Raw genomic sequence first — 13,412 nt, 5'->3', positions numbered from 1 at the left:
CGCTCCTCCCCTTCCCTCCCCTCACTCCAACGCTCCTCCCCTTCCCTCTCCTCACTCCACCGCTCCTCCCCTTCCCTCCCCTCACTCCACCGCTCCTCCCCTCACTCCACCGCTCCTCCTCTCACTCCACCGCTCCTCCACTTCCCTCTCCTCACTCCACTGCTCCTCCCCTTCCCTCTCCTCACTCCACCGCTCCTCCCCTTCCTTCTCCTCACTCCACCGCTCCTCCCCTCCCCTCTCCTCACTCCACCGCTCCTCCCCTTCCCTCCCCTCTCTCCACCGCTCCTCCCCTTCCCTCCCCTCATACCACCGCTCCTCCCCTTCCCTCCCCTCATACCACCGCTCCTCCCCTTCCCTCTCCTCACTCCACCGCTCCTCCCCTCACTCCACTGCTCCTCCCCTCACTCCACCGCTCCTCCCCTTCCCTCTCCTCACTCCACCGCTCCTCCCCTCACTCCACCGCTCCTCCCCTCACTCCACCGCTCCTCCCCTCACTCCACCGCTCCTCCCCTTCCCTCTCCTCACTCCACCGCTCCTCCCCTCACTCCACCTCTCCTCTCCTCACTCCACCGCTCCTCCCCTTCCCTCTCCTCACTCCACCGCTCCTCCCCTCACTCCACCGCTCCTCCCCTCACTCCACCGCTCCTCCCCTCACTCCACCGCTCCTCCCCTTCCCTCTCCTCACTCCACCGCTCCTACCCTTCCCTCTCCTCACTCCACCTCTCCTCTCCTCACTCCACCGCTCCTCTCCTCACTCCACCGCTCCTCCCCTTCCCTCTCCTCACTCCACCGCTCCTCCCCTTCCCTCCCCTCACTCCACCGCTCCTCCCCTCACTCCACCGCTCCTACCCTTCCCTCTCCTCACTCCACCTCTCCTCTCCTCACTCCACCGCTCCTCTCCTCACTCCACCGCTCCTCCCCTTCCCTCTCCTCACTCCACCGCTCCTCCCCTTCCCTCCCCTCACTCCACCGCTCCTCCCCTCACTCCATCGCTCCTCCCCTCACTCCACCGCTCCTACCCTTCCCTCTCCTCACTCCACCTCTCCTCTCCTCACTCCACCGCTCCTCTCCTCACTCCACCGCTCCTCCCCTTCCCTCTCCTCACTCCACCGCTCCTCCCCTTCCCTCTCCTCACTCCACCGCTCCTCCCCTCACTCCACCGCTCCTCCCCTTCCCTACGTGCTAAAGGGTTAAATAAGTTGAAATGGGCGCTCTGTCTCTCTCTCTTCTTTCTCTTCTTTCTCTTCTCTCTCTATCAATTCAATTCAAGGGGCTTTATTGGCATGGGAAACATGTGTTAACATTGCCAAAGCAAGTGAGGTAGATAATATACAAAAGTGAAATAAACAATAAAATGTACAGTAAACATTACACATACAGAAGTTTCAAAATAATAAAGATATTACAAATGTCATAGTATGTATATAGACAGTGTTGTAACAATGTACAAATGGTTAAAGTACACAAGGGAAAATAAATAAGCATAAATATGGGTTGTATTTTCAATGGTGTTTGTTCTTCACTGGTTGCCCTTTTCTTGTGGCAACAGGTCACAAATCTTGCTGCTGTGATGTTACTCTGTGGTATTTCACCCAGTAGATATGGGAGTTTATCAAAATTGGATTTGTTTTCTGTGTAATCTGAGGGAAATATGTGTCTCTAATATGGTCATACATTGGGCAGGAGGTTAGGAAGTGCAGCTCAGTTTCCACCTCATTTTGTGGGCAGTGTGCACATAGCCTGTCTTCTCTTGAGAGCCATGTCTGCCTACGGCGGCCTTTCTCAATAGCAAGGCCATGCTCACTGAGTCTGTACATAGTCAAAGCTTTCCTTAAGTTTGGGTCAGTCACAGTGATCAGGTATTCTGCCACTGTGTACTCTCTGTTTAGGGCCAAATAGCATTCTAGTTTGCTCTGTTTTTTTGTTACTTCTTTCCAATGTGTCAAGTAATTATCTTTTAGTTTTCTCATGATTTTGTTGGATCTAATTGTGTTGCTGTCCTGGGTCTCTGTGGGGTCTGTTTGTGTTTGTGAACAAAGCCCCAGGACCAGCATGCTTAGGGGGCTCTTCTCCAGGTTCATCTCTCTGTAGGTGATGGCTTTGTTATGGAAGGTTTGGGCATCGCTTCCTTTTAGGTGGTTGTAGAATTTAACTGCTCTTTTCTGGATTTTGATAATTAGCCGGTATCGGCCTATTTCTGCTCTGCATGCATTATTTGGTGTTCTACGTTGTACACGGAGGATATTTTTGCAGAATTCTGCATGCAGAGTCTCAATTTGGTGTTTGTCCCATTTTGTGAATTCTTGGTTGGTGAGTGGACCCCAGACCTCACAACCATGAATGTAAACAGAAGCACCAGATCATCAGCAAACAGTAGACAATTGACTTCAGATTCTAGTAGGGTGAGACCGGGTGCTGCAGACTTCTAGTACCCGCGCCAAATTGTTGATATATATGTTGAACAGGGTGGGGCTTAAGCTGCATCCCTGTCTCACCCCACGACCCTGTGGGAAGAAATGTGTGTTTTTTGCCTATTTTAACCGTACACTTGTAATTTGTGTACATGGATTTTATAATATCGTATGTTTTACCCCCAACACCACTTTCCATCAATTTGTATAGCAGACCCTCATGCCAAATTGAGTCGTTTTTTTTTTATCAACAAAGCATGAGAAGGTTTGGGAATCGCTTCCTTTTAGGTGGTTGTAGATTTTAATGTCTCTTTTCTAGATTTTGATAATTAACGGGTATCTTCCTAATTCTGCTCTGTGTGCATTATTTGGTCTTTTACATTGTAGATGGAGGGTATTTTAGCAGAATTCTGCATGTAGAGTTTCAAATTGGTGTTTGTACCATTTTGTTAATTATTGGTTGTTGAGCAGACCCCATACCTCACAACCAAATCAAATCAATTCAAATGTATCTATAAAGCCCTTCTTACATCAGCTGATATCTCAAAGTGCTGTACAGAAACCCAGCCTAAAACCCCAAACAACAAGCAATGCAGGTGTAGAAGCACGGTGGCTAGGAAAAACTCCCTAGAAAAGGACAAAACCTAGGAAGAAACCTAGAGAGGAACCAGGCTATGAGGGGTGGCCAGTCCTCTTCTGGTTGTGCCGGGTGGAGATTATAACAGAACATGGCCAAGATGTTCAAATGTTCATAAATGACCAGCATGGTCAAATAATAATAATCACAGTAGTTGTCGAGGGTGCAGCAAGTCAGCACCTCAGGAATAAATGTCAATTGGCTTTTCATAGCCGATCATTGAGAGTATCTCTACCGCTCCTGCTGTCTCTAGAGAGTTGAAAACGCAGGTCTGGGACAGGTAGCACGTCCGGTGAACAGGTCAGGGTTCCATAGCCGCAGGCAGGACAGTTGAAACTGGAGCAGCAGCACGGCCAGGTGGACTGGGGACAGCAAGGAGTCATCAAGCCAGGTAGTCCTGAGGCATGGTCCTAGGGCTCAGGTCCTCAGAGAGCGAGAAAGAAAGAGAGAGAATTAGAGAGAGCATACTTCAATTCACACAGGACACTGGATAAGACAGGAGAAGTACTCCAGATATAACCAACTGACCCTAAACCCCCGACACATAAACTACTGCAGCATAAATACTGGAGGCTGAGACCATAATGGTCAATGGGTGCTATAACGGATTCAGGTATTTTTAGCCAGATCCTAATTGGTATGTTGAATTTTATCTTCCTTTTGATGGCATAGAAAGACCTTCTTGCCTTGTCTCTCAGATCGTTCACAGCTTTGTGGAAGTTACTTGTGGCGCTGATGTTTAGGCCGAGATATGCCTAGTTTTTTGTGTGCTCAAAGGCAACGGTGTCTAGATGGAATGTGTATTTATGGTCCTGGCAACTGGACCTTTTTTGGAACACCATTTTGTCTTACCGAGATTTACTGTCAGGGCCCAGGTCTGGCAGAATCTGTGCAGAAGATCTAGGTGCTGCTGTAGGCCCTCCTTGGTTGGGGACTTCTCTCTCTCTCTCAATTATCTTTAACAGGCTTTCTTGGCATGGGAAACATATGTTTACATTTCCAAAGGAAGTGAAATAGATAATAAAGTAAAGTTAAATGTACAGTAAACATCTAGTTGTTGTGTAGTTGTTTTGTAGTTGTTGTTGTTTAGTTGTTGTTGTCTAGTTGCTGTGCAGTTGTTGTCCAGTTGTTGTTGTTTAGTTGTTGTGTAGTTGTTGTTGTTTAGTTGTTGTGTTGTTGTTGTTGTTGTTGTTTTTGTGTTGTTGTTGTCTAGTTGTTGTCCAGTTGTTGTTTAGTTGTTGTGTTGTTGTTGTCCAGTTGTAGTTTAGTTGTTGTGTTGTTGTTGTTGTTTAGTTGTTGTGTTGTTGTTGTTGTCTAGTTGTTGTGTTGTTGTTGTTGTTGTTGTTGTTGTTGTCTAGTTGTTGTCCAGTTGTTGTTGTTGTGTTGTTGTTGTTGTCTAGTTGTTGTCCAGTTGTTGTTTAGTTGTTGTTTAGTTGTTGTCTTGTTGTTGTCCAGTTGTTGTTTAGTTGTTGTGTTGTTGTTGTTGTTTAGTTGTTGTGTTGTTGTTGTTGTTGTGTTGTTGTTGTTGTCTAGTTGTTGTCCAGTTGTTGTTTAGTTGTTGTGTTGTTGTTGTATTGATCGTGAGTTGTATCTGAGCAGGAGTCCGAGTTGAAGGTCAACCACCCAGCATCCTTTGCTGTGAGCCTGAACGGAGCGAAGGGACAGATCGACGCTAAAGTCCACAGCCCATCTGGAGCCCTGGAGGGCTGCTGTGTTACTGAGCTAGACCAGGGTAACTAATACTACACAATACTACAATATACTACATAATACTATACTACACTGTGTTACTGAGCTAGACCAGGGTAACTACTACTATATACTACACAATATACTACACAATATACTATACTACACTGTGTTACTGAGCTAGACCAAGGTAACTACTACCACACAATACTACAATATACTACATAATACTATACTACAGTGTTTTACTGAGCTAGACCAAGGTAACTACTACCACACAATACTACAATATACTTCACAAAACTATACTTTACTATACTACACTGTGTTACTGAGCTAGTCCCAAGGTAACTACTACCACACAATACTACAATATACTACACAATACTATACTTTACTATACTACACTGTGTTACTGAGCTAGTCCCAAGGTAACTACTACCACACAATACTACAATATACTACACAATACTATACTTTACTATACTACACTGTGTTACTGAGCTAGTCCAGGGTAACTGCACTACACAATACTACAATATACTACACAATACTATACTTTACTATACTACACTGTGTTACTGAGCTAGTCCCAAGGTAACTACTACCACACAATACTACAATATACTACACAATACTATACTTTACTATACTACACTGTGTTACTGAGCTAGTCCCAAGGTAACTACTACCACACAATACTACAATATACTACACAATACTATACTTTACTATACTACACTGTGTTACTGAGCTAGTCCAGGGTAACTGCACTACACAATACTACAATATACTACACAATACTATACTTTACTATACTACACTGTGTTACTGAGCTAGTCCCAAGGTAACTACTACCACACAATACTACAATATACTACACAATACTATACTTTACTATACTACACTGTGTTACTGAGCTAGTCCAGGGTAACTACACTACACAATACTACAATATACTACACAATACTATACTTTACTATACTACACTGTGTTACTGAGCTAGTCCAGGGTAACTACTACCACACAATACTACAATATACTACACAAACCTATACTTTACTATACTACACTGTGTTACTGAGCTAGTCCCAAGGTAACTACTACCACACAATACTACAATATACTACACAATACTATAATTTACTATACTACACTGTGTTACTGAGCTAGTCCAGGGTAACTACACTACACAATACTACAATATACTACACAATACTATACTTTACTATACTACACTGTGTTACTGAGCTAGTCCAGGGTAACTACACTACACAATACTACAATATACTACACAATACTATACTTTACTATACTACACTGTGTTACTGAGCTAGTCCCAAGGTAACTACACTACACAATACTACAATATACTACACAATACTATACTTTACTATACTACACTGTGTTACTGAGCTAGTCCCAAGGTAACTACACTACACAATACTACAATATACTACACAAACCTATACTTTACTATACTACACTGTGTTACTGAGCTAGTCCCAAGGTAACTACACTACACAATACTACAATATACTACACAAACCTATACTTTACTATACTACACTGTGTTACTGAGCTAGTCCCAAGGTAACTACACTACACAATACTACAATATACTACACAAACCTATACTTTACTATACTACACTGTGTTACTGAGCTAGTCCCAAGGTAACTACACTACACAATACTACAATATACTACACAAACCTATACTTTATTATACTACACTGTGTTACTGAGCTAGTCCCAAGGTAACTACACTACACAATACTACAATATACTACACAAACCTATACTTTATTATACTACACTGTGTTACTGAGCTAGTCCCAAGGTAACTACTACCACACAATACTACAATATACTACACAATACTATACTTTACTATACTACACTGTGTTACTGAGCTAGTCCCAAGGTAACTACACTACACAATACTACTTTGATCCCGATAGGAACAGCAAGTATACACTCTAATAGACTACTACACAGCTGATCTGTTAGAGAGATAGACCACAGTCACCACGGACACCAGACTGAGTTTAAACTTACTTTGACAATAGATGTATAATTTATTTCCCTCCCTTTCCGCTCTCCTCTCCTCCAGATAAATATGCTGTGAGGTTCATTCCTAGAGAGAACGGTCTGTATCTGATCGATGTGAAGTTCAACGGCAGTCACATCCCCGGCAGCCCCTTCAAAATCAGAGTAGGGGAGACAGGACAGGCTGGAGACCCAGGCATGGTGACCGCCTACGGAGCTGGATTAGAGGGAGGAACCACTGGTAACTAACACCGTACTGTTGTAGAAATCCTCAATAAAGCAGCTATTAGCCAAATCAGTGAACAGATATGTACAGAGCATTCGTAAAGTATTCAGACTCCTTGACTTTTTCCACATTTTGTTACATTACAGCCTTATTCTAAAAATGTACTATATAAATCAACAATCTACACACAAAGAATGGGAGAAACTCCCCAAATACAGGTGTGCCAAGCTTGTAGCGTCATACCCAAGAAGACTGGAGGCTGTAATCGCTGCCTAAGATGCTTCAACAAAGTACTGAGTAAAAGGTCTGAATACTTATGTAAATTACTTTTTATATTTGTAGATTTTTTAAAAATAAATTAGCAAACATTTCTAATAAACAGTTTTAACTTTGTCATGATAGGGTATTGTGTGTAGATTGATGAGGCTGTAATAGAATAGAATATGAAAAAAGGGGTCTGAATACTTTCTGATTGAATCTCTTTTCACACTAGCAGTGATATAGCTGATAGCTGCTTTATTGAGGAACAGTTTTACATCCCATGTCTATGATATGTGAAAGTAAAGCAGTACTTCCCATGTCTATGATATGTGAAAGTAAAGCAGTACTTCCCATGTCTATGATATGTGAAAGTAAAGCAGTACTTCCCATGTCTATGATATGTGAAAGTAAAGCAGTACTTCCCATGTCTATGATATGTGAAAGTAATGCAGTACTGCATCTTGGCAAAATAAATAATGGTTGAACACTGACATTGTCCCGGCACTAGACGCACGGGGACAGCAGCGTAAATTCTATCAATCTGCAAATATCATTACACTTTTAGTTGTTTTATGTGGCAGATGTCTTTCCATTCACTGTTTGAAGGCCGGAAATATGTTGCGAGCGGATGAACGTGCGTGAACTATGATCTAGGGTAGTAAAGGAGCCCTTTGAAGTGGTTGTTCAGCAGGAGGTCCCGTACCAGGAAGAAATTCATTTTTAGTTCCGTCCCTGATTATATGGTGGAATCCACTGACTGAAAGTTTCTTCTGAATAACTGTGTCTGCTAAATGACCAAACTAGAATGTAAAACATATCTCTGCCCTTCTACCCTCTCTCTGTAGGTACAGCCTGTGAGTTCGTGGTCAACACCAGTAAGGCGGGCCCCGGGGCACTGGCGGTGACCATCGACGGCCCCTCCAAGGTGAAGATGGACTGTGTTGAGTGTCCGGAGGGTTACAAGGTGACCTACGCCCCCATGGCTCCAGGAAACTACTTGATCTCCATCAGATACGGAGGACCTTACCACATCGTAGGATCCCCCTTCAAGGCCAAGATCACTGGTGAGGGACCTGGACAGTGGACAGATACGCACATATACCCCCCTCTCTCTCCCTCTCTAACCCCTCTCTATCTAACCCCTCTCTCTAACCCCTCTCTCTCTCTAACCCCTCTCTCTATCTAACCCTTCTCTCTAACCCCTCTCTCTCTAACCCTTCTCTATCTAACCCCTCTCTCTCTCTCTCTAACCCCTGTCTCTCTAACCCCTCTCTCTAACCCCTCTCTCTAACCCCTCTCTCTCTTCTCTCTCTAACCCCTCCCTCTCTCTCTCTCTCCCTCTTTCACTCTCTAACCCCCCTCTCTCTCTCTAACCCCCCTCTCTCCCTCTAACCCCCCTCTCTCTCTCTCTCTCTCTCTCTCTAACCCCTCCCTCTAACCCCCCTCTCTCTCTCTAACCCCTCCCTCTAACCCCCCCCTCTCTCTCTCTCTCTCTAACCCCCCTCTCTCTCTCTCTCCCTCTTTCACTCTCTAACCCCCCTCTCTCTCTCTAACCCCCCCTCTCTCTCTCTAACCTCCCCTCTCTCTCTCTCTAACCCCCCCCTCTCTCTCTCTCTAACCTCTCTCTCTCTAACCCCCCCTCTCTCTCTCTAACCCCCCCCCTCTCTCTCTATCTAACCTCTCTCTCTCTACCCCTCCCCCTCTCTCTCTCTACCCCTCCCCCCCTCTCTCTCTAACCTCTCTCTCTCTAACTCCCCTCTCTCTCTCTCTCTCTCTAACCCCCCCCTCTCTCTCTAACCTCTCTCTAACCCCCCCCTCTCAATTCAATTCAATTCAATTCAAGGGGCTTTATTGGCATGGGAAACATGTGTTAACATTGCCAAAGCAAATGAGGTAGACAATACACAAAAGTGAAACAAACAAAACAAATTAACAGTAAACATTACACATACAGAAGTTTCAAAACAATAAAGACATTACGAGTGTCATATTAAATATATACAGTGTTGTAACAATGTACAAATGGTTAAAGCACACAAGTTAAAATAAATAAGCATAAATATGGGTTGTATTTACAATGGTGTTTGTTTTTCACTGGTTGCCCTTTTCTTGTGACAACAGGTCACAAATCTTGCTGCTGTGATGTTACTCTGTGGTATTTCACCCAGTAGATATGGGAGTTTATCAAAATTGGATTTGTTTTCTAATTCTTTGTGGATCTGTGTGATCTGAGGGAAATATGTGTCTCTAATATGGTCATACATTGGGCAGGAGGTTAGGAAGTGCAGCTCGGTTTCCACCTCATTTTGTGGGCAGTGTGCACATAGCCTGTCTTCTCTTGAGAGCCAGGTCTGCCTACGGCGGCCTTTCTCAATAGCAAGGCTATGCTCACTGAGTCTGTACATAGTCAAAGCTTTCCTTAAGTTTGGGTCAGTCACAGTGGTCAGGTATTCTGCCACTGTGTACTCTCTGTTTAGGGCCAAATAGCATTCTAGTTTGCTCTGTTTTTTTGTTAATTCTTTCCAATGTGTCAAGTAATTATCTTTTTGTTTTCTCATGATTTGGTTGGGTCTAATTGTGCTGTTGTCCTGGGGCTTTGTGGGGTGTGTTTGTGTTTGTGAACAGAGCCCTAGGACCAGCTTGCTTAGGGGGCTCTTCTCCAGGTTCATCTCTCTGTAGGTGATGGCTTTGTTATGGAAGGTTTGGGAATCGCTTCCTTTTAGGTGGTTGTAGAATTTAACAGCTCTTTTCTGGATTTTGATAATTAGTGGGTATCGGCCTAATTCTGCTCTGCATGCATTACTTGGTGTTCTACGTTGTACACGGAGGATATTTTTGCAGAATTCTGCATGCAGAGTCTCAATTTGGTGTTTGCCCCATTTTGTGAAATCTTGGTTGGTGAGCGGACCCCAGACCTCACAACCATAAAGGGCAATGGGCTCTATGACTGATTCAAGTATTTTTAGCCAGATCCTAATTGGTATGTTGAAATTTATGTTCCTTTTGATGGCATAGAAGGCCCTTCTTGCATTGTCTCTCAGATCGTTCACAGCTTTGTGGAAGTTACCTGTGGTGCTGATGTTTAGGCCGAGGTATGTATAGTTTTTTGTGTGCTCTAGGGCAACGGTGTCTAGATGGAAATTGTGGTCCTGGCGACTGGACCTTTTTTGGAACACCATTATTTTGGTCTTACTGAGATTTACTGTCAGGGCCCAGGTCTGACAGAATCTGTGCAGAAGATCTAGGTGCTGCTGTAGTCCCTCCTTGGTTGGTGACAGAAGTACCAGATCATCAGCAAACAGTAGACATTTGACTTCGGATTCTAGTAGGGTGAGACCGGGTGCTGCAGACTGTTCTAGTGCCCGCGCCAATTCGTTGATATATATGTTGAAGAGGGTGGGGCTTAAGCTGCATCCCTGTCTCACCCCACGACCCTGTGGGAAGAAATGTGTGTATTTTTTGCCAATTTTAACCGCACACTTGTTGTTTGTGTACATGGATTTTATAATGTCGTATGTTTTACCCCCAACACCACTTTCCATCAATTTGTATAGCAGACCCTCATGCCAAATTGAGTCGAAGGCTTTTTTGAAATCAACAAAGCATGAGAATACTTTGCCTTTGTTTTGGTTTGTTTGGTTGTCAATTAGGGTGTGTAGGGTGAATACATGGTCTGTTGTACGGTAATTTGGTAAAAAGCCAATTTGACATTTGCTCAGTACATTGTGTTCATTGAGGAAATGTACGAGTCTGCTGTTAATGATAATGCAGAGTATTTTACCAAGGTTACTGTTGACGCATATTCCACGGTAGTTATTGGGGTCAAATTTGTCTCCACTTTTGTGGATTGGGGTGATCAGTCCTTGGTTCCAAATATTGGGGAAGATGCCAGAGCTAAGGACGATGTTAAAGAGTTTTAGTATAGCCAATTGGAATTTGTTGTCTGTATATTTGATCATTTCATTAAGGATACCATCAACACCACAGGCCTTTTTGGGTTGGAGGGTTTGTATTTTGTCCTGTAGTTCATTCAAGGTAATTGGAGAATCCAGTGGGTTCTGGTAGTCTTTAATAGTTGATTCTAAGATTTGTATTTGATCATGTATATGTTTTTGCTCTTTATTCTTTGTTATAGAGCCAAAAAGATTGGAGAAGTGGTTTATCCACACATCTCCATTTTGGATAGATAATTCTTCGTGTTGTTGTTTGTTTAGTGTTTTCCAATTTTCCCAGAATTGGTTGGAGTCTCTGGATTCTTCAATTACATTGAGCTGATTTCTGACATGCTGTTCCTTCTTTTTCCGTAGTGTATTTCTGTATTGTTTTAGTGATTCACCACAGTGAAGGCGTAGACTCAGGTTTTCCGGGTCTCTATGTTTTTGGTAAGACAGGTTTCTCAATTTATTTCTTAGATTTTTGCATTCTTCATCAAACCATTTGTCATTGTTGTTCATTTTCTTCGGTTTTCTATTTGAGATTTTTAGATTTGATAGGGAAGCTGAGAGGTCAAATATACTGTTAAGATTTTCTACTGCCAAGTTTACACCTTCACTATTGCAGTGGAACGTTTTACCCAGGAAGTTGTCTAAAAGGGATTGAATTTGCTGTTGCCTAATTGTTTTTTGGTAGGTTTCCAAACTGCATTCCTTCCATCTAAAGCATTTCTTAATGTTACTCAGTTCCTTTGGCTTTGATGCCTCATGATTGAGTATTGCTCTGTTCAAGTAGACTGTAATTTTGCTGTGATCTGATAGGGGTGTCAGTGGGCTGACTGTGAACGCTCTGAGAGACTCTGGGTTGAGGTCAGTGATAAAGTAGTCTACAGTGCTACTGCCAAGAGATGAGCTATAGGTGTACCTACCATAGGAGTCCCCTCGAAGCCTACCATTGACTATGTACATACCCAGCGTGCGACAGAGCTGCAGGAGTTGTGACCCGTTTTTGTTGGTTATGTTGTCATAGTTATGCCTAGGGGGGCATATGGGGGAGGGAATGCTGTCACCTGCAGGCAGGTGTTTGCCCCCCTGTGTGCTGAGGGTGTCAGGTTCGTGTCCAGTTCTGGCATTTAGGTCGCCACAGACTAATACATGTCCCTGGGCCTGGAAATGATTGATTTCCCCCTCCAGGATGGAGAAGCTGTCTTCATTAAAGTGTGGGGATTCTAGTGGGGGGATATAGGTAGCACACAGGAGGACATTTTTCTCTGTTAAGATAATTTCCTTTTGAATTTCTAGCCAAATGTAAAATGTTCCTGTTTTGACTAATTTAATGGAGTGAGTCAGGTCTGCTCTATACCAAATTAGCATTCCCCCTGAGTCCCTTCCCTGTTTCACACCTGGTAGTTTGGTGGATGGGACTACCAGCTCTCTGTAACCTAGAGGGCAACCAGTGAGTCCGTCTCCTCTATACCAGGTTTCTTGCAGGATGACAATGTCTGCAGTACCGATTTCTTTGGTGAAGTCCGGGTTCTTGCTCTTTAGGCCAAAGGCAGATGACCTCAGGCCTTGGATATTCCAGGATGATATAGTGAAGGCTTTTTGTTCCATAAAGTGTCCAATGTTGTTGGTCAAAATCAAATCAAATCAAATTTTATTAGTCACATACACATGGTTAACAGATGTTAATGCGAGTGTAGCGAAATGCTTGTGCTTCTAGTTCCGACAATGCAGTAATAACAACAAGTAATCTAACCTAACAATTCCACAACTACTACCTTATACACGCAAGTGTAAAGGGATAAAGAATATGTACATAAAGATATATGAATGAGTGATGGTACAGAACGGCATAGGCAAGATGCAGTAGATGGTATAGAGTACGGTATATACCTATGAGATGAGTACTGTAGGGTATGTAAACATAAAGTGGCATAGTTTAAAGTGGCTAGTGATACATGTATTACATAAGGTGGCAAGATGCAGTAGATGATATAGAGTACAGTATATACATATACATAAGAGATGTGTAATGTGGGGTATGTAAACATTATATTAGGTGGCATTGTTTAAAGTGGCTGGTGGTACATTTTTACATAATTTCCATCAATTCCCATTTTTAAAGTGGCTGGAGTTGAGTCAGTATGTTGGCAGCGGCCACTAAATGTTAGTGGTGGCTGTTTAACAGTCTGATGGCCTTGA

General features: G+C 43.3%; 1 protein-coding gene across 1 annotated transcript in view; it reads left to right on the top strand.

Moving 5' to 3' along the window:
- The window catches only part of LOC129829423 (filamin-A-like), a 313,184-nt gene that overhangs the window by 290,959 nt on the left and 8,813 nt on the right, over positions 1–13,412 (top strand). Inside the window, exons 43-45 of the mRNA XM_055891112.1 lie at positions 4,648–4,780; positions 6,853–7,029; positions 8,121–8,339. Coding sequence (XP_055747087.1) covers positions 4,648–4,780; positions 6,853–7,029; positions 8,121–8,339 — 529 coding nt within the window. The remainder of the gene's footprint in view (positions 1–4,647; positions 4,781–6,852; positions 7,030–8,120; positions 8,340–13,412) is intronic.

Source organism: Salvelinus fontinalis, chromosome 31, assembly GCF_029448725.1.
Source record: "Salvelinus fontinalis isolate EN_2023a chromosome 31, ASM2944872v1, whole genome shotgun sequence".
NCBI classification, from domain to species: domain Eukaryota; kingdom Metazoa; phylum Chordata; class Actinopteri; order Salmoniformes; family Salmonidae; genus Salvelinus; species Salvelinus fontinalis.
Note: the sequence above shows the minus strand (reverse complement) of the source record. Positions and strands in the feature narration are given on the sequence as shown.